Genomic DNA, 21,068 nt, shown 5'->3' on the forward strand with positions numbered 1-21,068 from the left:
CAGCTGTTGCTGAACTACAATTCACACCATGTCCTGGCATCCACCAGTGAACGAAAATATTCTACTCAATGTTGTCATTCATTACCTTGTAATGTTTGGCTGTACCGATTTTTAAAAGAACACACCACAAGACCACAATTCTTAAACCATATAGAAGGCCAGGTGTATCAAGTTTCAAAACGTGATAAAGTGCAGAGTGATAAACAACCAGCCAATCAGCTCCTACCTTTCATTTTTCAAACCCAGTCTGTGACATGACACAGCTAAATGAATTCCACCCTACATGTTAATTGCTAATTAAAAATCATATCTGTATTCATTTAGCATACATAGTTCATGGTAAATATAATATATACAGAACTCAGCAATAATATAGGTAAAACAGTTATTTCATTGTGCAAAGATAAAAAAAACAATGACACTGAACTAATGCAGTTACTGTATGCCCTGGTTCACATCACCTACTGAGCTAAATTCCAGATCACCATGTAAAGAGCTAGATGGCTTCCTTTGTGATTTTTTTGCTTCCCCCAGTGAATCAGGCTATGCTGCAGATAAGGCTGTTGCAGTTCTATGCCAGCAATATCACTAAATCAAAATGTCAATCTCTGTACAAAAAAAAATAAACTACCAGGGGATAGTAAAGAAAACTTCAAGGCACATCCTGATTTGTAAAGCCATGGCAAAGCTTTATCAAAGGAACATAAGGACAATACTGTAACACCAATAGGTAATGTTATTCATGTCTATCAAAAAGGGCTGTGCTTTGCGGATTCTACCAACACGAAGAAAGCTCACAACGAACTCCCCCAACAAAAGGAGATTAGCGTTGGGATACTTAGCTAAACAAAAAGCTGACATTGTGTTGCTCCAAGAGACCCATTTTTCGACCCTTGGTCCACCTGCACTTAAAGAACGCTGATATCCCATTGGTTACTTCAGCCGTTAACTTATTTTAACAGGATCTCTTAACCCCTTCCTGACAGAGCCAGTTTTTGCGTTCCTGACAGAGCCCTTTTTTTCAAATCTGACATGTCTCACTTAAGTGGGGATAACTTTTTTTTGCTTTTACTTATCCCAGTGATTTTGAGATTGTTTTTTCGTGACACATTGTACTTCAAATTAGTGGTAAATTTGGGTCGATACAGTCTGTGTTTTTTTGTGAAAAATACCAAAATGTCGTAAAAAAATGGAAAATTTAGCAATTTGCAAAATGTTAAATTTTCTGCTTGTGAGACAAATAATCATACCACTCAAAATAGTTAATAACTAACATAGACCATATGTCTACTTTATGTTTCCATCATTATTTCAACTTCCTTTTAATTTTTTTGGACACTAGGAGGCTTACAATATGAATAGCAAATTCTCAAATTTTCAAGAAAATTTCAAACACTGATTTTTTTAGGGACCAGTTCAGTTCTGATGTGACTTTGAGGGACTTGTATGTGAGACACCCCCATAAATGATACCATTTCAAAAACTGCACCCCTCACAGTATTCAAAACAGCATTTTGGAAGTTTGTTAACCCTTTAGGTGTTTCACAGGAATTAAAACAAAGTGTAGGTGAAATTTCAAAATTTCATTTTTTTTGCAGATTTGCAATTTTAATACATTTTTCTAAGGAACACAGTACATTTTACTAGAGAAATGTGACTAAAAATTGATTCCCCCAATTCTTTTGTTTTCATAAATATCCTATATGTGGCCCTAGTATGCACGTTGACCAAACCACAGGCTTCATAATAGAAGGAGCACCTACTTGATTTTGGAGCCTCCTTTTTATGAGATTATTTTTTAGGCACCATGTAGGTTTCTAGGCACCATAAGATGCTAAAAGTTAGGAACCCCCCCACAAGTGACCCCATTTTGCAAACTACAGCCCTCAGGGAATTCATCTAGGGGTATAGTGTACATTTCAAACCCCCAGGGGTTTCACCAATTGTGGTACAACTGGGCAGTGAAAATGAAAAATTATTTTTTTTACACAAAAATGCAGTTCTGGCTCCAAATTTGTCATTTTCAGAAGGTATGAAGGAGACAAAGCACCCCAAAATCTGTGCCCCAATTTCTCCCGAGTACGGCAATGCCTCACATGTGACCAAAAAATACCATTTGGGTGCATGGCAGGACTCAGAAGGGAAGGAGTGATTTTTGGATTTTGCAGCTCAGATTCTGGTGGAATTTTGGTGGGTGCTATGTCGCATTAGCAAGACCCCTCAAGCACCAATACAGTGGAACCCCCCCACAAGTGACCCCATTTTGCAAACTACACCCCTCAGGGAATTCATCTAGGGGTATAGTGTACATTTCAAACCCCCAGGGGTTTCACCAATTTTGATACAAGTGGGCAGTGAAAATGAAAAATTACATTTTTTTACACAAAAATGCAGTTGTGGCTCAAAATTTTTCATTTTCAGAAGGTATGAAGGAGAAAAAGCACCCCAAAATCTGTGCCCCAATTTCTCCCGAGTACGGCAATGCCTCACATGTGACCAAAAAATACCAGTTGGGTGCATGGCAGGACTCAGAAGGGAAGGAGTGATTTTTGGATTTTGCAGCACAGATTTTGGTGGAATGAATGGTGGGTGCTATGTTGCACCAATACAGTGGAACCCCCCCACAAGTCACCCCATTTTGCAAAGTACACCCCTCAGGGAATTCATCTAGAGGTATAGTGTACATTTCAAACCCCCAGGGGTTTCACCAATTTTGATACAAGTGGGCAGTGAAAATGAAAAATTACATTTTTTTACACAAAAATGCAGTTCTGGCTCAAAATTTTTCATTTTCAGAAGGTATGAAGGAGAAAAAGCACCCCAAAATATGTGCCCCAATTTCTCCCGAGTACGGCAATGCCTCACATGTGACCAAAAAATACCAGTTGGGTGCATGGCAGGACTCAGAAGGGAAGGAGTGATTTTTGGATTTTGCAGCTCAGATTCTGGTGGAATTTTGGTGGGTGCTATGTCGCATTAGCAAGACCCCCCAAGCACCAATACAGTGGAACCCCCCCACAAGTGACCCCATTTTGCAAAATACACCCCTCAGGGAATTCATCTAGGGGTATAGTGTACATTTCAAACCCCCAGGGGTTTCACCAATTTTGATACAAGTGGGCAGTGAAAATGAAAAATTACATTTTTTACACAAAAATGCAGTTCTGGCTCAAAATTTTTCATTTTCAGAAGGTATGAAGGAGAAAAAGCACCCCAAAATCTGTGCCCCAATTTCTCCCGAGTACGGCAATGCCTCACATGTGACCAAAAAATACCATTTGGGTGCATGGCAGGACTCAGAAGGGAAGGAGTGATTTTTGGATTTTGCAGCTCAGATTCTGGTGGAATTTTGGTGGGTGCTATGTCGCATTAGCAAGACCCCCCAAGCACCAATACAGTGGAACCCCCCCACAAGTGACCCCATTTTGCAAACTACACCCCTCAGGAAATTCATCTAGGGGTATAGTGTACATTTCAAACCCCCAGGGGTTTCACCAATTTTGATACAACTGGGCAGTGAAAATGAAAAATTACATTTGTTTACACAAAAATGCAGTTCTGGCTCAAAATTTTTCATTTTCAAAAGGTATGAAGGAGAAAAAGCACCCCAAAATCTGTGCCCCAATTTCTCCCGAGTACGGCAATGCCTCACATGTGACCAAAAAATACCAGTTGGGTGCATGGCAGGACTCAGAAGGGAAGGAGTGATTTTTGGATTTTGCAGCTCAGATTCTGGTTGAATTTTGGTGGGTGCTATGTCGCATTAGCAAGACCCCCCAAGCACCAATACAGTGGAACCCCCCCACAAGTGACCCCATTTTGCAAACTACACCCTCAGGGAATTCATCTAGGGGTATAGTGTACATTTCAAACCCCCAGGGGTTTCACCAATTTTGATACAACTGGGCAGTGAAAATGAAAAATTACATTTTTTTACACAAAAATGCAGTTCTGGCTCAAAATTTTTCATTTTCAGAAGGTATGAAGGAGAAAAAGCACCCCAAAATCTGTGCCCCAATTTCTCCCGAGTACGGCAATGCCTCACATGTGACCAAAAAATACCAGTTGGGTGCATGGCAGGACTCAGAAGGGAAGGAGTGATTTTTGGATTTTGCAGCACAGATTTTGGTGGAATGAATGGTGGGTGCTATGTTGCACCAATACAGTGGAACCCCCCCACAAGTCACCCCATTTTGCAAAGTACACCCCTCAGGGAATTCATCTAGGGGTATAGTGTACATTTCAAACCCCCAGGGGTTTCACCAATTTTGATACAAGTGGGCAGTGAAAATGAAAAATTAAATTTTTTTACACAAAAATGCAGTTCTGGCTCAAAATTTTTCATTTTCAGAAGGAATGAAGGAGACAAAGCACCCCAAAATCTGTGCCCCAATTTCTCCCGAGTACGGCAATGCCTCATGTGTGACCAAAAAGTGGCAGGACTCAGAAGGGAAGGAGTGATATTTGGATTTTGCAGCACAAATTCTGGTGGAATGATGGTGGGTGCTATGTCGCATTAGCAAGACCCCCAAAGCACCAATACAGTGGAACCCCCCCACAAGTGACCCCATTTTGCAAACGACACCCCTCAGGGAATTCATCTAGGGGTATAGTGTACATTTCAAACCCCCAGGGGTTTCACCAATTTTGATACAAGTGGGCAGTGAAAATGAAAAATTACATTTTTTTACACAAAAATGCAGTTCTGGCTCAAAATTTTTCATTTTCAGAAGGAATGAAGGAGACAAAGCACCCCAAAATCTGTGCCCCAATTTCTCCCGAGTACGGCAATGCCTCATGTGTGACCAAAAAGTGGCAGGACTCAGAAGGGAAGGAGTGATATTTGGATTTTGCAGCACAAATTCTGGTGGAATGATGGTGGGTGCTATGTCGCATTAGCAAGACCCCCAAAGCACCAATACAGTGGAACCCCCCCACAAGTGACCCCATTTTGCAAACTACACCCCTCAGGGAATTCATCTAGGGGTATAGTGTACATTTCAAACCCCCAGGGGTTTCACCAATTTTGATACAAGTGGGCAGTGAAAATGAAAAATTACATTTTTTTACACAAAAATGCAGTTCTGGCTCAAAATTTTTCATTTTCAGAAGGTATGAAGGAGAAAAAGCACCGCAAAATCTGTGCCCCAATTTCTCCCGAGTACGGCAATGCCTCACATGTGACCAAAAAATACCAGTTGGGTGCATGGCAGGACTCAGAAGGGAAGGAGTGATTTTTGGATTTTGCGGCTCAGATTCTGGTGGAATGAATGGTGGGTGCTATGTGGCATTAGCAAGACCCCCGAAGCACGGTGAAATTATGAACCTAATAATCCATAGATGTCTGGTATATTTTAAAACACTCCTTTATACATAGGCCGGGTTTGTCGGGGCAAGTGTCACACTGGAAAATAGTTTGCTTTCTTATTCCCTTTTTATAGCAAACTTTGCACCTTTTTTGTGTCCTGCCCTTTTTTCCAGTGGAGGGGATTTCATCAGGAAAATGCTGCCCTGGTACAATACGGGGGCCAGTACTAGAAGTACTGGGGCCCTCTGCCTGCTGGTTCCCAAATATTAGGCCCTTTATGACTTCCTCTTGAAAGTGCATAAATGTCCCCCTCTGGCCGGTAGAACGGAATAGCACGTAAGCGTTATACAGTGCCATCTGGATGATATACACGGCCAGCTTCTTGTACCAGATTTTTGTTTTCCGCAGGGCACTGTACGGCTTCAGTACCTGATCTGAAAGATCCACTCCGCCCATGTACCTATTGTAATCCAGGATACAATTAGGTTTTGAGGTGTGGGTACTGGTACCTCGTACAGGGACGGAGGTGGTACTGTCTCCGTGAATTGTTGTCAGTATAAGGACATCCCTCTTGTCCTTATATTTGACCAACAACATATTTTCGGTGCATATTCCCCTGCTTTCACCCCTTCTCATTACTTGGGCAATGTGCGTTTTTGGGAGGCCTCTTTGGTTCTTGCGCACAGTACCGCAAGCTGCTGTACCTCTTGAACCAAGGGCCTTAAACAGGGGGATGCTGGTGTAAAAGTTATCCACATAGAGGTGATAACATTTATCCAGAAAGGGGTGCACTAAATCCCAGACAATTTTTCCACTAACACCTACGAGGGAGGGGGGGCATTCTGGCGGTTCAATTCTTGAATCCTTCCCTTCATATACCCTAAACCTGTGAGTGTACCCTGAGGTGCTTTCACACAGCTTATACATTTTTATGCCATACCTTGCCCTCTTACTGGGAAGGTACTGGCGGAATTTAACCCTTCCTTTAAAATGTAGAAGGGACTCGTCTATGCAAATGAATTTATCTGGGATGTACATGTCTTCAAATTTGGCACTGAAATGATCAATGACCGGCCTGACTTTGAATAGCCGGTCAAAGGTGGGATCATCTCTGGGTGGGCACTGTGCATTATCGTTGTAATGCAAAAATTTAAGGATCGTCTCAAATCGAGCCCGGGGCATGGCCATACGGTAAAATGGGGTGCTGTACAGAACATCTGTACTCCAATATTGCCTAATTTCTGGCTTTTTTACTATGCCCATATGAAACACCAGACCCCAAAACGTCATCATCTCTACTGCATCTACAGGGGTCCACCTAGCAAATGATGACGTGGGGTTTTGAGCAATAAACTGCTGGGCATATAAATTAGTTTGGTCCACCATTAAATTTATAAAATCATCAGAGAAAAATAATTTGAAAAAGTCAATTTCTCTGAGACCTGTGGAATCAAATTGGATTCCTGGCATGGCCAAAAACTCAGGAACCTGGGGCTCAAAATTGTCTGGTGGTGGGGTCCATACGAGATCAATTATTGGGGGGGGGGTCTCAGCTGCTCTACGGGGGCGTCTTTGAGGGGGTCCCTCATCACCAGAGGAGGAAGAGGAGCTTAAGGCGAATCCTTCAAATTCCCCGCTTGCATCACTGGCTGTGTCAGAGTCAGAAGCAAGCATGGCATATGCCTCCTCCGCTGAATACATTCTTCTGGATGACTGGGATGACATTTGGAATGACATTTGGGATGCCATTTTTATTTTTGTGTTACTGGTAGTGAAATGTTTCAACACGTGTATAGTGTAGGGGGGGGGGTACAAACTTTATTTCAACCCGGGGGGTATGTAGTGTGTAGTGTGTATGTAGTGCAGAAAAAAAAAAATACTTTATACAAAAAAAAAAATTGAAGGGGTTAAAAAAAAAAAAAAATGAAGGGGTTAAAAAAAAAAATTGAAGGGGTTAAAAAAAATTGAAGGGGTTAAAAAAAAAAAAAAAAAAAAAAAGGTCCTGCGCCAAAAATTGAGCACAGATGTTGGTCAGTAACGTCCGTCACTGAACAGCGCTCAAAGGCAACAGGAATTTGATCAAAAAAAAAAAAAAAATAGATCAACCCTGTGCCGAAAAAGATGATCAGTGATGTACGTCACTGATCAGCGCACAGCGGCCACAGGACACCCACAAAATCACAGTGTGTGTAAAAAAAAATTAAAAAAAGACCCCACAGCACACACAAAAAAAAAAAAGGTGATCAGTGATGCGACACTGATTACCAGTGAGGGGCAGCAGGTGCACAACCTTTGGTGCAACTGACAGTGCAACTGGCAGGTATATATAAAAAAAAAACCTCTGCACCCCCAAAAAGTTGCTGATCACCTCAGATATAGTGATCAGCACAAAAGGCGGGGGCAGCAGACACAAAATTTAGCACTCTCTATCACTCTCTGTCACTATCTCTCTCTATCTCTCTATCTCTCACTATCTTACACTCTATGACACTGCAGCAGCAGCAGTGACAGGTATATATATATATATAAAAAAAAACCTGCGCCCCCAAAAAGTTGCTGATCAGTTAATTTATACTGATCAGCACAAAAGGGGGGGCAGCAGTCAGTTATATAAAAAATATATAGCACAATCTGTCACTATCTCTATCTCTCTCTCTCTATCTCTCTCTATCTCTCTATCTATAACTATCACACTGCAGCAGCACAAAATATAGCACTCTCTGTCACTAGGCCTCTCTATCTCTCTCTATCTCTCTCTATCTCTCTCTCTATAACTATATCACACTGCAGCAGCACAAAATATAGCACTCTCTGACACTATCTCTCTCTATCTAACTAACGCTATTACACTGCAGCAGCACAAGTTCACAACACAGGAAGTCACAAGTAACAGGATCCAGGAAGCATCCAGCACACTACAAGCAGTGATGAAGCAGGCAAGATATTTGCAAGGATCAGGTAAGTATTTTGCAAGGTTCTGGTCAGTATATCGCGGCAGCTAGGCACGGTGACCGCACTGCACGCAATTCCAGACCGGAATGGCGTCTGCAGTGCAGTCACCGTTAGTTTAAACCCCCCTCCATGGCTGTGATTGGTCCGTCGGTCCGACGGACCAATCACGGCCTTTGGGGGCGGGCGGGGTGAGGTGGGGTGACACCAGTGTCACCCTTACACCCCGCGGTGATTGGTGCTGTACTTTACAGCACCAATCACCTCCGATCGCGTGTCACCGGCGAACGTTATTCGCCGGTGACACAGAAAACGCTGTAATTGGCTGTTCACACTGAACAGCCAATCACAGCGATCGCCGACGGGGGGGCGGCATCGCAGCCCCCCCTGGGCATGCACGGACATGTCTGCTATCAGGGACAGCAGACATGTTGAAACTGTCACCGCGTCTATAGACGCGGTGACAGTTAAATGCCATGACGTACATTTACGCCATGTGTCGGGAAGTACTTCCCGACCATGACGTAAATGTACGTCAATTGTCGGGAAGGGGTTAAAGAAAAAATGGTTACTCTAATCTCAACATATGCCCCTAATTCAAAGCCAGTATCCTTCCTCCGCAAAATAGACCTAGAAATTCACAAAGTTCGTAAAGGCTCGCTTATTATTATGGGAGATTTTAACCTAGTCCTAGACCCTAAACTCAATAAATCTACTGAAGCCTCTGCCTCTTCTGCTGCATCTCTGAATTATACCTCTTTAGTGTTTCAAAACGTATTAGCAGAATTTGATCTGTATGATATTTGGCAAATACATAATCCCTCTGACCAAGAATACACTTACCATTCACCTGTTCACAACACGTATTCTAGAATTGATTATATCCTCTCAGATAAATGGACCCTCCAATTAGCTAAATCAAGCGATATCCTCCCTATCACCTGGTCGGACTACGCTCCGATTACCATACAGTGGGACATGTTGTGCCAATTCTCTCCCCCTTGCTGCTGGAGACTCTCCCCTCACTTATTAGTAGACCCAACGTTTAAAAAGACCATAGCAGACTCCATTAGGTCATACCAACAATGTAACGCCCCTTCAGAAACGTCCATCCTGAATTACTGGTGCACCTTGAAAGCTGTTGCGAGAGGAGCAGCTATTCAAGCAGGGGCTAGACTCAAAAAATTACATTACCTTGAAAAAGCCGACACAGGCGAAATGCGCATCGGCAGCTCGCTCTGTTGTTAACCTTTTAAATGTATCAATTGAAATGTATCTAAATATTATTATGTGTCAATAGCTCTGCTTCTAATACGTAGCGGGTAGCAGCGATCACCGCAACGTGTATCTCAGTCAGGAGAGCGGGGTGCACGCGAGACGCCTGAACACAGGCAGAACCCGGTGACCCTGTCCCAAACAGTGTGGGCTGCGGACGGCGCACCTCTCTGAGAGCGCTCCGGCGCTTCTATATCTTAAAAGTGTTAACAAAACACAGAGATTGGAAGCGATACAAATACTGGGTACATGCACTGAGTAGAAACGGCTCACCCAGTTATTGGTTGTAATGATCTTGTAATAAAATGACATGTACTCACGCCTAATAATCCTGACGCCTTGCAAAGGCATGAATAGATCAGAACGTGTATTGCATGTATAACATATACAATACAAACTGTGCAACCTGCCTTTATCAATCTACATGAAAATAGACAATCTACTGTGAACAATTTATTGCATGTATGATTTATAGCAACACACACAGTACAGACTGGGCAATTTACTCTAAGTCAATCTCTGAGATAATTGTGATTGCCCAAACATTACCAATGTGACTTTAACGCACATATGACAATACGTGACTGTAAGAGTGTAATAGCAACAGATGTGCACGGTGTATCTTATTGAATGCATGCTAGATACAGTACACGCCAGAACACGTGCTAGGAGACGCGCAATAAGGAGCGCAGCTACTCATTAGGCTGACACAACAAGCACTGATAGTAAACTAATACACCAATTTCATATGGATGTGAATATAATATATAATAAGATAGGATTTGAAGATAGAAGTGGTACACTAGGCCGTACGGCAGGTTGCCACCCTTTTTCCTATCCAATACTTACCTGATTCATGGGCATTTTTTGAGTATAATGTACACAGATAAATAGTGATAATCACCCTATAAAAAAGGAAATACTAACCTCGTAATATACATTATACTTAAGTCCATTTAAGTACCAAGATCCAGCATATTTGCGATACTATTAACGCACTTACAGGAATTACGTTATTCAAGCTGGTATTAATATAGCATACAATCCATGGTGGTAACAACACAGTGAAGATGTCACCCTAAATTACTACTAAATACAGTAATAAAGACAAGACTACATTAGACGCAGAGTTGGGAATAAAAACCCATTTATTATTACATTTCAATTTGCATTATGTACTATACTTACCTGAATCACCAACAGGAACTAATTCATTAATATTCTATACCAAACGGACAACAGAGTAAAATTTTAATCTTTCTACAAATTTCTTTTTCTCTATACTTATTATTCTTCTTATTTTAACATTTTCGCCATTATAATCCCTGACACAGGGAAATATATCATCGGGTCAAACATTATTTAATAAATATTAAAAATTTAAAAATGACTATTTGAATAATGATGGCCTGTGAGTGATACTTATTACTACTAATTATTTAATAAAGATATACTGTAATTTTAGTCATACGTTGACACTGTGTGAATTAGGAGTGCGTCATAGTGAAACTGATTTGCTTTTTCTTCTCCATATGAATTCATATTTTCTAATCAGTAGACAGCACCCTTAACCTAGGAGGACAGTGTTTATATATAACAAACTTCCCATAGGTGGGCATATTGCCATTCATACATATATAAAAACCCATGTGAATATCCTACGTACCACATATGGTGCGGGTCGCTTACTCTCTCTTCACGCTATTCCTCCACACAACTCTCTACCCACCCCTCCCTAACCAGCTGAAACCACTGGAGGGCCTTTGTTACGGATGGTGAAGGTGCTGACCTTATAAAGCAAAGCCCGGCCGAAACTACCTAGGGACTAGTTATTTGTTTATTTTTCAATTTCCCAGTCAATACCTGCGGATGTTTAAATTGTAACCCACGTAAGAGATTGTATTGTTTTATGCCATACTATGTTCTTGTAAAACTATGTCATCTTCTTGTTTATTGACTGACACCCCCCCCCCCCCCCCCCCATTTTGAAAAATGTAAAATTTCTCAATAAAAACGATTGATGTTAAAAAAAAAAGCTCATAACACAGCACATGTAAATGATCGTACTTTATTTAAAACAAAATAAATACAATAAAATAGTGTTGCACATAACCTGATATGATTAGAATTTATTTAAAACAGAAATCCCACATATATTACATTTATCTTTTTCAGAAGTTAAACACCCATTAAGCAAGTACCTGTTGTAAATTGTTCTTAGCTGTCCATCTACAAATATTGTATATTATAATATTGTAATTATAAAAAAAAAAAAAAAGAAGATATATGTGGCTGCCACGTACACATGAGACACAAGGCATAATTTTTACAGTACGCTGAGAAGACCACGCCTCTCTACTTACTACATCATACTGTATGATAGGCGAGTGTGATGCCATGGTAGCCAATAACACTGTACATAAAAATAAGCATTTATGTAAACAAAGGGATTGCTATTTTAACACATTAATAAGAAGAGGTCAGCAAGCAAAAATAGAGAACAGTTTTAACTTATAGGGGGGTTTTCAATCCTGGGTCACGACTGTCGATCCATCCTGAAAGCCTGGCCCATTTTTGTTTTGCTTGACAGCAGATTGCCAGGCATGATTCAATGTACCGCTTGGTGAAAAGGGGGCGTGTCCAAGTAAACGGGTGTGGATTGTCGATAGTAGGTCGTGATCGTGACAATTCACAGCCATTATCGACCGAACGGGCCCCGTTCTGTCGATCTGCCTCTGCAATGCTGTCGGGAAAGACAGAATTGAATAGGCGGATGCCGCTATTTAGCCCATCGAAAATAGCAGCGGGAAAATTATCCAAAGGAGAACCTCCAATAAACGCAGATTCAATATTCATTGATGTTCTCATACAGACACCATCCCCAACAGTCCACAGCTGTAAGAGCTGTTCTAAACATGTAATATCAAGCCGAATACAGACGGTGAAATATTGATAAAATGTCCACACACAAACTAACACGGTCACAGACTGACATAAAGAACTGCCACGAACATTCATATGTGGATTCTAATGGGAGCATACAGCCTCTCTGTCCAATTTCAGGGTCTCAATACCAGTACTGTAGGAGATAAATCAAGGGCAAGTAAATGGTACAGATTCAATTGACTACATTCTATTTTGCAAAAAAAATTGTATTTTCAGAAATGGCAAAACTATACCTAAAGTATTCTCAAATGATGGGGCTTATATCTCTGCAAGTTTGATCATACACCACTAGGTTTAAAACTCTTGCATTTGATAAATGGTGCTGTAGCCAATCAGCTCCCAACTGTCATTTTTCAAACACATGGCCGGAGAACCACTTATCATATGCAAAAAGTTTAAAACGTGTTGCTTATAATAAAACTCATTGATAAATGGGTCCATGTATTCTTTTATTATTTCGAGAATAATGAATTAATGCGTGGACCATTATTGCCTGGGAAAACTTACAAAACTTTGGAGAATTCTTGTGGACTCCAGTGAGAGCAGTGCACCTGACAGGATCAAACCTATTACATTTTTTCATTGTGTATCAGGGTGCAGCCATAATCATGGAAATTGTACAATCACACCCTCTGCAGTACTGCCATTTGGATCACTTATCTGGAATCTCCAATCGAAAAAGTCCCAGAAATAGGCAAGTTAAATTTAAATGAAGCATGAACCAATTTTGTCAACAATTAAAATAAAATGTCACTCACAACCACAAATTTTGAAAATTAGTACAGAAAAACTAGATATGTTTGTATACATAAAGTACAGATTAAGTATCCCTTATCGGAAATACTGGTCTTCTGGCGGTGCCCCGATGTCCACAGCAGCCATCAGAATCCTCTTCAGGGGCATACCCGGTCCCAAGGATGCTGGGCAATGCATCCTTGGGACCACGGATGCTGCTGAAGAGGATTTTGAGGGGATATGGGGGGGGGGGGGGGGAGATATGAAATATTGAAATATTTCGGCTTTTGGATGGAAGTATAAGGGAAACTCAACCTGTACCACTTTTATTCACTTTATGCTGTCTCGCTTTTCATATCATTTACACAATCGTAGTTCAATATATGTTTTCATTACTAAAGTATCACTCACTACAGCTGTGCTATAGGCTGTTTCACACCACTCCTGTCTCCAGCACACATGATGCAATGACATCACAGAAGAGAAAGCTTAGAGCAGGAAGCTGGGCACAGGTTATGAGCTTAGGCTAGGGGTTCCCAAAATTTGAATCACGGCACCCTAGAGTATCAGAAAAAAAAATCAAGGCACCCCTGGTACAAAAGTTTCTTATTGAGAAATTTTGAAAAAGTTATTTAGTTTGATTATATGTCATACTTCGATTCAGTTATGTGGTGAGGGACAAGATTGGCAGCCATCCTCTCTGACTTTGTCTAGTCCTGGACCACCAATCCAAGGCACCCCTGGAAGTGTCCCGAGGAACTCCAGGATGCAATGGCACACAAAAACACTGGCTATGGGTGCTCCCAATGCCTCTCCAGACAGTAGGGCTAGGCAACCCACAAGCTGTACACAGGCAGTCAGGCAAGTCCCTGTAGCACACATACTATTTAAAGCATCCTAGAAAAAAAAATGTATTTATATATACACACACACACACAAGTTTCTTCTAACTTCAATTTAATAAAGTAAGCTTTTTTTTATGTATTTTGATTATAGATAACTGGACACTATGGCCAGTATTCAATGCCTCAGATTCGCCGTTTTTTTTCAGTGAATCTGGCAATTCGCTGGGTTTACGGCGAATTTTCTGTTAGAAAAAACAATTCTCCCTATTCAATGGAGGCAATTCGCCACAAATGAACAGCGAATGTCTGCCGAATCGCCGTAAATTATTCTCCACAATTCGCCTGTGATTTTCAATGGGGTTTTTAGTGGAATTCGCCGACAGTGTATTCAATGCTCAAATGGAGAACTGCTTTCTCCATTGATTTTCGCCATGATTCTCCGTTTAGCATTCGTCATCTTTTTTAGGTGAACTGTAATGTGATCTTTTAAATTAAAGCGTTTTTAATTTTTTTTTTGGTGTTAAAAAATCTGAATATTTTTCCTATGAAGGGGCATGCTATTTTTATTCATATACTTGCAGCACATGAATAGATTTTTAATATATATATATATATTTTTTTTTTAAACAATATATATTTTTTTTTTAAACATTCGCCAGCAGGGGGCCGGGAGCCGGAGCCGCTCATTAATATTCATATATTCACTGCACACTGATCCCGATGATCGGGACCAGTGAGTGCAGCGGCTCCGACCCCAGCAGCACCCTGCAAGCCCTTCTGCTGGGGGTGAGGTGAGGGGAGGGAGGTGAGGGGAGGGAGGTGAGGGGACGGGACGGGAGGGGGGAGAGATATGCGGGGGACAAGCTGACAGGGACGGGACCAGCAGCAGCAGCAGCCCGAATCTTTTGCAGATAGCAGCCACTGCTGCTTTCAGTGAGCAGAGGCGGGGGAGCTGTGCGTACTGTAGTGCTCTCCCTCCGCCATGCCACATTCGCCCGCCCCCTTTGCCATGGCACTTTTCCCCCCTGCTGCTGAGATTCTCCAGCGGGGGGCTCACTGATGTCGCAGGGAGCCCCCGCACAGCCTCAGAACAGGGACCCCAGCAGCAGTATACCTTTGGCTCTGGCAGCCACAGCACGGTGATGTCAGCGCTGGGACTGCTGGAGACGGAGGACAGCTGCTGCTGGACCTGTCCCCAGGCTGTGCGCGGGCTCCCTCCGCCATGTCATATTCGCCTGCCGCCTGCCCCCCTCACTCATGCAGGGAGCCCCCGCACAGCCTCAGAACAGGGACGCAGCAGCAGCAGGCCTTTAGCTCCGGCAGCCACAGCACGGTGATGTCAGCGCTGGGGCTGCCGGAGGACTGCTGCTGCGGGCTGTGCGGGGGGGACACGGGGATTCGCCACTGCATATACTTGTATTTGCCTATATTCGACGTCAGGGGCAGCGAGCCCCTGACGCATTGAATAGTGTGGGCTGGGGGAGGCTCACGAATGAAAGAGGAGCGATATTTCCTGGCGAGCGCACAGCGAATCCAAAACAGGATTCGCTACCTTGTGCTCGCCAGAGCATTGAATACCCCTATATTAATGCAGGTAGCATGTGATCCAGAACAGTCATATAGTGATTTTCAAACAGTGTAATAAAAAGCTTCATACAAACAAAAATGGCATGTAATAAAGGCTGTCCTAATGTTCACTCATGATTTGCATTTGAATCATAAATAAGACTAACCAAGTAGTAATTCAAGACAATATAATATATGATATAATTGGAAAGTGTGGTACAAAATGTTTAGGGGTTTTAAATTTGAGCAACATTTACAGTACAACCCATAAAGATGGTTGACCTTTCTAATCATTCAAGTGTGGGCGTGGTATAGCAGGTCAACCTGGTCTAGGTTGACCCCAAAAGGTCAACATCCACAAGGGGTATGCAGGAGTTCCACACATGCAGGAGTCGACACGCAAAAGGTCAATACAAATATTGATATAGTTTTGGTGTCAATGACAACATGTGAGAATGTGGACCCCCAATTAGTGTACTACTCTGGTGCACTTGGCACACAATCGGAGTTCAAGTTAAAAAACTTATGTCGACCGTTTGACCATGGTGACATATGTGCGTGGATCTATTGACTGTCGACTGAGACACGGTCTGTCAGCCATCCTGATACCTTCAGGTGCAGTTTACTGAGGATTCTCCTAAGTGTGAGGGCCATCCAAGTGACCTGAGATGTGCATTGGTTGTGGTCTAATAGTCACATGTAAAGAAAAGATTGCTATTTTCGGAATGGTCTACAAAATTGCTAATCATTACCGTACACTGGCAATCTATAGCCACAATTGGTCTGTACAATCCAGCATGTTGGACCACCTCATTCACAAATTCTGATTATTTTTTATTCAATGGCCAGTATTCAATGAGAAAAATTTGCCTTGTTTTATGGCGAGTTTGTGCTGTTTTCGCGTTGGAAGGAGCATTTTGCTCTCCAAAAGTGAACCACCCTATTCAATGTGATATTTTCGCCGTCTTTTTAAGTGATTTTCGCCGTGTCTCTCCGTGTAGCAATTCTCCATCTTTTCATGGAGAACTGGAATGTGAACTTTTAAACTAAAAGGTTTTTTTTTTTTTATTTTGGTGTCAAAAAATTTTTTTTTTTACACAGAGCAGCCAGCAGGGGGCCAGAGCTCTCGAGCCGCTCATTAGATATTCATATATTCACTGCATCCGATCATTACATATGCACGATCGGGTGCAGTGAATACTGGGTCCCCCGCTGGCTATAGGGGGGGGCAGCTTGTGCTGCCTGGGTCCCGGGGAGCCCACCTCCCCTCCACATATGTTCTGGGGCAGCCAGGGAGACTTTAATCTCCCTGGATGCCACCGTCCCCCAGCTCCCTGCCAGCTCCCTGCAGCGGACGCTTGTCCGCTGCAAGGGTTAAGACTCGCCGCGAGTGGCGGCGAGTCCTAACCACATTGAATAGTGGGAGCAGGAGTGGCAGTGAGCCCTCCGGAACAGGGCGAGTGCATGGCGAGAGAAAAAATCTCTCGCCATGCACGGCGAATTTTTCACATTGAATACTGCCCAATGTCAGTGGATCAGTAACCCACACAGTGACAATTTATTTTTTACAAAAACATATGCAGAGTGCAAAAAAAAGTGATTGCTGATGTATTGGCCCCATCATGCAGTACGGATGGTGTAATGGTTAGCATTACTGCCTCAAAGCACTGAGGTCATGGGTTTGATTCTCACCATGGCCCTAACTGTGTGGAGTTTGTATATTCTCCTCATACTTGCCTGGGTTTCCTCTGGGTACTCCGGTTTCCTCCCACAATCCAAAAAATATACTGTTAGGCTAATTGGCTCCCAACAAATTAACCCTAGAATGTCTGTGTGTGTGCGTGTACATGTGGTAGGGAATATAGATTGTAAGCTCCGCTGGGGCAGGGAATGATGTCAAAGTTCAAATATTCTCTGTAAAGCGCTGCGGAATATGTGTGCGCTATATAAGAAACTTAATAAATAAAATAAGTTAGTTAATATAATTTTTTTTAAATCATATAATAAGAAAAATACTTTTTTTTTTGAGAACTTTTCATATGACTTTTCCCTTAAGATTGTCAAGTACAATTCATGTAATAAACCCTAGCTAAACTGCTAATAACAAAGGTTAATAATAATAATATTCTAAAAACTTTTTTTGAAGAAATATTGTGTAGTAGGATTGTGAATGTTGAAAAAAACTGGATTAATTGAGTACTATTAAGGTACAGCACAATTTATCTTTCACACTACAGCAATGTAGGAACCTCAATGCTGAGCAGATAAGTGGGTGGAAGATGAAAGAATTTTATTTTAACATTTAACTCTGCCCACACAGTGGGAGTAATATGTCAGCAGGACTAAACAGAATGTGGCAGTGCATTAGAAATATTCCCTGTTGAAGACGACCCAGAAGCTTAAGTTTTAAAAGCAACAAGCAAGTGTGCCTTTCATCTACAATTTAAATGAAAAGCTTTAAAATGACATGTTTATTTGTCTGCCTCTGCAACAAAAGCATTTGTTGGAGAGTAGAGTTCCTAATCCCCTTTGCAATAGGGCGCACATGAATTAAATAAAAAAAAAAACACCTACTTCAAATTTAAATTATCTGTGATTATGAAATATTTCTTAAAGTGACATTTCCACACACAAGCCTGCAAGTATTGTAATAAAGTGATGAAGATAATGTAGCTACGAAAAATAATTAATTATGTAATCATGTAATAAATATTGAGCCCATACATGCTGTCATGCAGGGAATCCTGTAGAGTAATGTAAGCACTAGCATCCAATTTCCTGCCTGAGATTTTAAATGTGCATAAATATTTGTTATGCTCTACGTGATTTCTTAGGTCGAGGTTTACAAATAAAGTTAGCAGTCTTTAAATAACCTATACTGTCAGCAGGAAAACCAGGGACCATTGAAGCATCTTGCAATTGCCCTAAGTAGGTATCATTTCACTACTTATACTAACAATTAATTTCAGTGGTAACATTAAATTACCAGCCAAGAAAATTTGCACGGCAAACTAATCAGCAAAAACACAATGGGGGTTATTTTGGTTCACTCGCTGACAAATTCCTTCTTAGATGGACAAAACCATGTGCACTGCAGGTGGGGCAGATGTTACATGTGCAGAGAGAGTTAGATTTGGGTGGGGTTTTACTTCAAAATGAGATCTATATTGCAGTGTAAAAATAAAGCAGTCTGTATTTCCCCTGCACAGAAACAAAATAACTCACCCAAATCTAATTCACTCTGCACATTTTACATCTGCCCCCCTGCAGTGCACATGGTTTTGTCCATCTAAGATGGAATTTGTCAGAGTGAACCAAAATAACCCCCAATGAGCAGCAAATCATGCATTCATTTTCTGCTTTTGTTGTTTTGTAGATGAGTTGTTTTGTGTTGTTAGACCGCAAGAATCATGTTGCTATAACGATACTTGCTTATTCTCCCAGAATTACCTGCAAATTGTCACCATCCAAAAAGTAGTCAAGGATGGTTATTAGATATTTACCTGTGATGAACTTTTAGCAGATCTTTTTTTTCTTCTTCTAATTGTTTCTTAACCATTTCATGAAGTACATGAAGTTCAACCACAATGGGTGTAAATTAGCTCTAGGTAGACAGTAGATAGCTTATTACCAAAAGGTAGTTATGCACTAGGCTGACAGTGAGACACAAGCAAAAGGTCAACACTTGAAAAGGCCAACATGGGTATTTCAGATTTTATTCAGTGTCCCACAGATTATAATGTATAGGCTCACCATACTTCAGGTCAGGTGTTTTGCTCTGCTACTGCTGCACTGCTACCATTCACGATTGGAGTCCATGTGGGTTCTAAATCGTAAAAAAAAGTCTCCCATAAAATAGAAATTTAAAAAAAAAATCTTTTCGACCATTGCCATGTTGATGTTTTGCTAGTGTCAACCCTTTGTCAATGTCCACCTAGTGCATATCGACCTATTGTCTGTGAGCCATCCAGACATCACCCAAAATGTTACATACAGATACATAGGAAGATTGATTAGTCCAGTAAATACATAATTTTATTACATAGGAAACTAGCATTGTGCAGCGGTGATGTATCTCATCTGACCTATTACCCCTACCTTTCATCTCTATCCTGTCACCTCTAATCTCTAGTATCTCATCTCTGTTCACCTTTCGTTTCCCTGGTTCTTATCTATAATCAACCTTGCCTCCATGTATCTCATCTGGCCTATTACCCCTACCTCTCATCTCTATCCTGGCACCTCCAATCTCTAGTATCTCATCTCTGTTCTGCTCACATTTAGTTCCCCTGGTTCTTATCTATAATCAACCTTGCCCGATCTTCCAATTTCTTAGCTTGGCCCCACAATCCTCCCACTCAATACTGTCCCTACTCGCCCCCCTGTCTCTATCCTTTATCTCACTCACCACACCCCTCCCTTTATTATCTTTATCCCGCTTGTATTTCATCCCGTCTCATTTGCACACACACACACACACACACACACACACACACACCCATCTCCATTTGTCATCTCCATCTTAACTTCACCCATGCATCTCACATACATTACATAATATGGCACTGTAAATATTGTCTTCCACTATGTATATCACATACATACTTGATATAAGGAATGACACACTATGGTCTAGCACAGAATATGTACATTGTCTTCAGTTACTCCTTATGTTTACTAAGAACCCCCATAAAGTTATACATTTTAAAAATATAAATTTATGATTGTAAACCCAAGAACATTTGCTACACTCAATTAAAATCTGAAATAATGAGTAGCAGTAAACCGCACAGCAAGAAGAACTGGTCTCCATAGGATATTTTGGCTTATATACTAAGCCAGCTCATTATTTCAAGTATATTCAATATGTAAACTGCTGATTTCTCTGAGAAATCTTAACATCTAGTTTGACATATGTAAAACTCAAATAGAAAACAAACCCTCAAAACAATCTACTGTACACTAGCCTCCATTAAAGAATATATGAGAACAATAGGTACTCTTTACTTAGTTGGGCGCCCACGATCTCCATCGCGGGCGTCGTGGGTAAAGAAATCGCGGTGATCGCGGGCATCGCGGCCAGTACATTAACGGCCACGACGCGATGCCCGCGATTTCCCATAGGGTTCAATGTTAAACTTAGTGCTGGCCGCGATTTTACATTCAATGCTTCAATGGCCGCGATTTGGCCATAGGAATCAATGTTAAATGGGCTACAGAGCCCAAATAGGCACAATTAAAACTTAAATGTCCCCCCTAATTTGTTACGCCACCCCACGCTCCACGCCGACCCGAAGCGTGGCTAACGCAGCAAGCCCGCGAGGGGCGGCGGTACGCGTCCTCCGACCTTTTCATACCCCCATTATCCACGTCGGCGTGGAGTTGAGAATAGAATAGTGTGGCGAGCGCAGCGAGCCACCGAGCCCGAAGCGTGGCGAGCGCAG

The 21,068-nt window shown here is 41.7% G+C and overlaps 1 protein-coding gene across 8 annotated transcripts in view; it reads right to left on the reverse strand.

Annotated features, from left to right (window-relative positions):
- Positions 1-21,068, reverse strand: part of PSD3 (pleckstrin and Sec7 domain containing 3) — a 525,478-nt gene that overhangs the window by 163,844 nt on the left and 340,566 nt on the right. The window contains exon 11 of one of the 8 annotated variants that reach the window (XM_083175279.1): positions 12,382-12,611. The exons of 6 other annotated variants lie outside the window; for them this stretch is intronic. In XM_083175279.1, coding sequence (XP_083031405.1) covers positions 12,600-12,611 — 12 coding nt within the window. In that variant the 3' untranslated portion in view covers positions 12,382-12,599. Of the gene's footprint in view, positions 1-12,381; positions 12,612-21,068 lie in introns of those variants that run through there. One more of the 8 variants, XM_083175287.1, reaches the window with a different exon arrangement.

Source organism: Crinia signifera, chromosome 1 (genome assembly GCF_055691185.1).
Source record: "Crinia signifera chromosome 1, ASM5569118v1, whole genome shotgun sequence".
NCBI classification, from domain to species: Eukaryota; Metazoa; Chordata; class Amphibia; order Anura; family Myobatrachidae; genus Crinia; species Crinia signifera.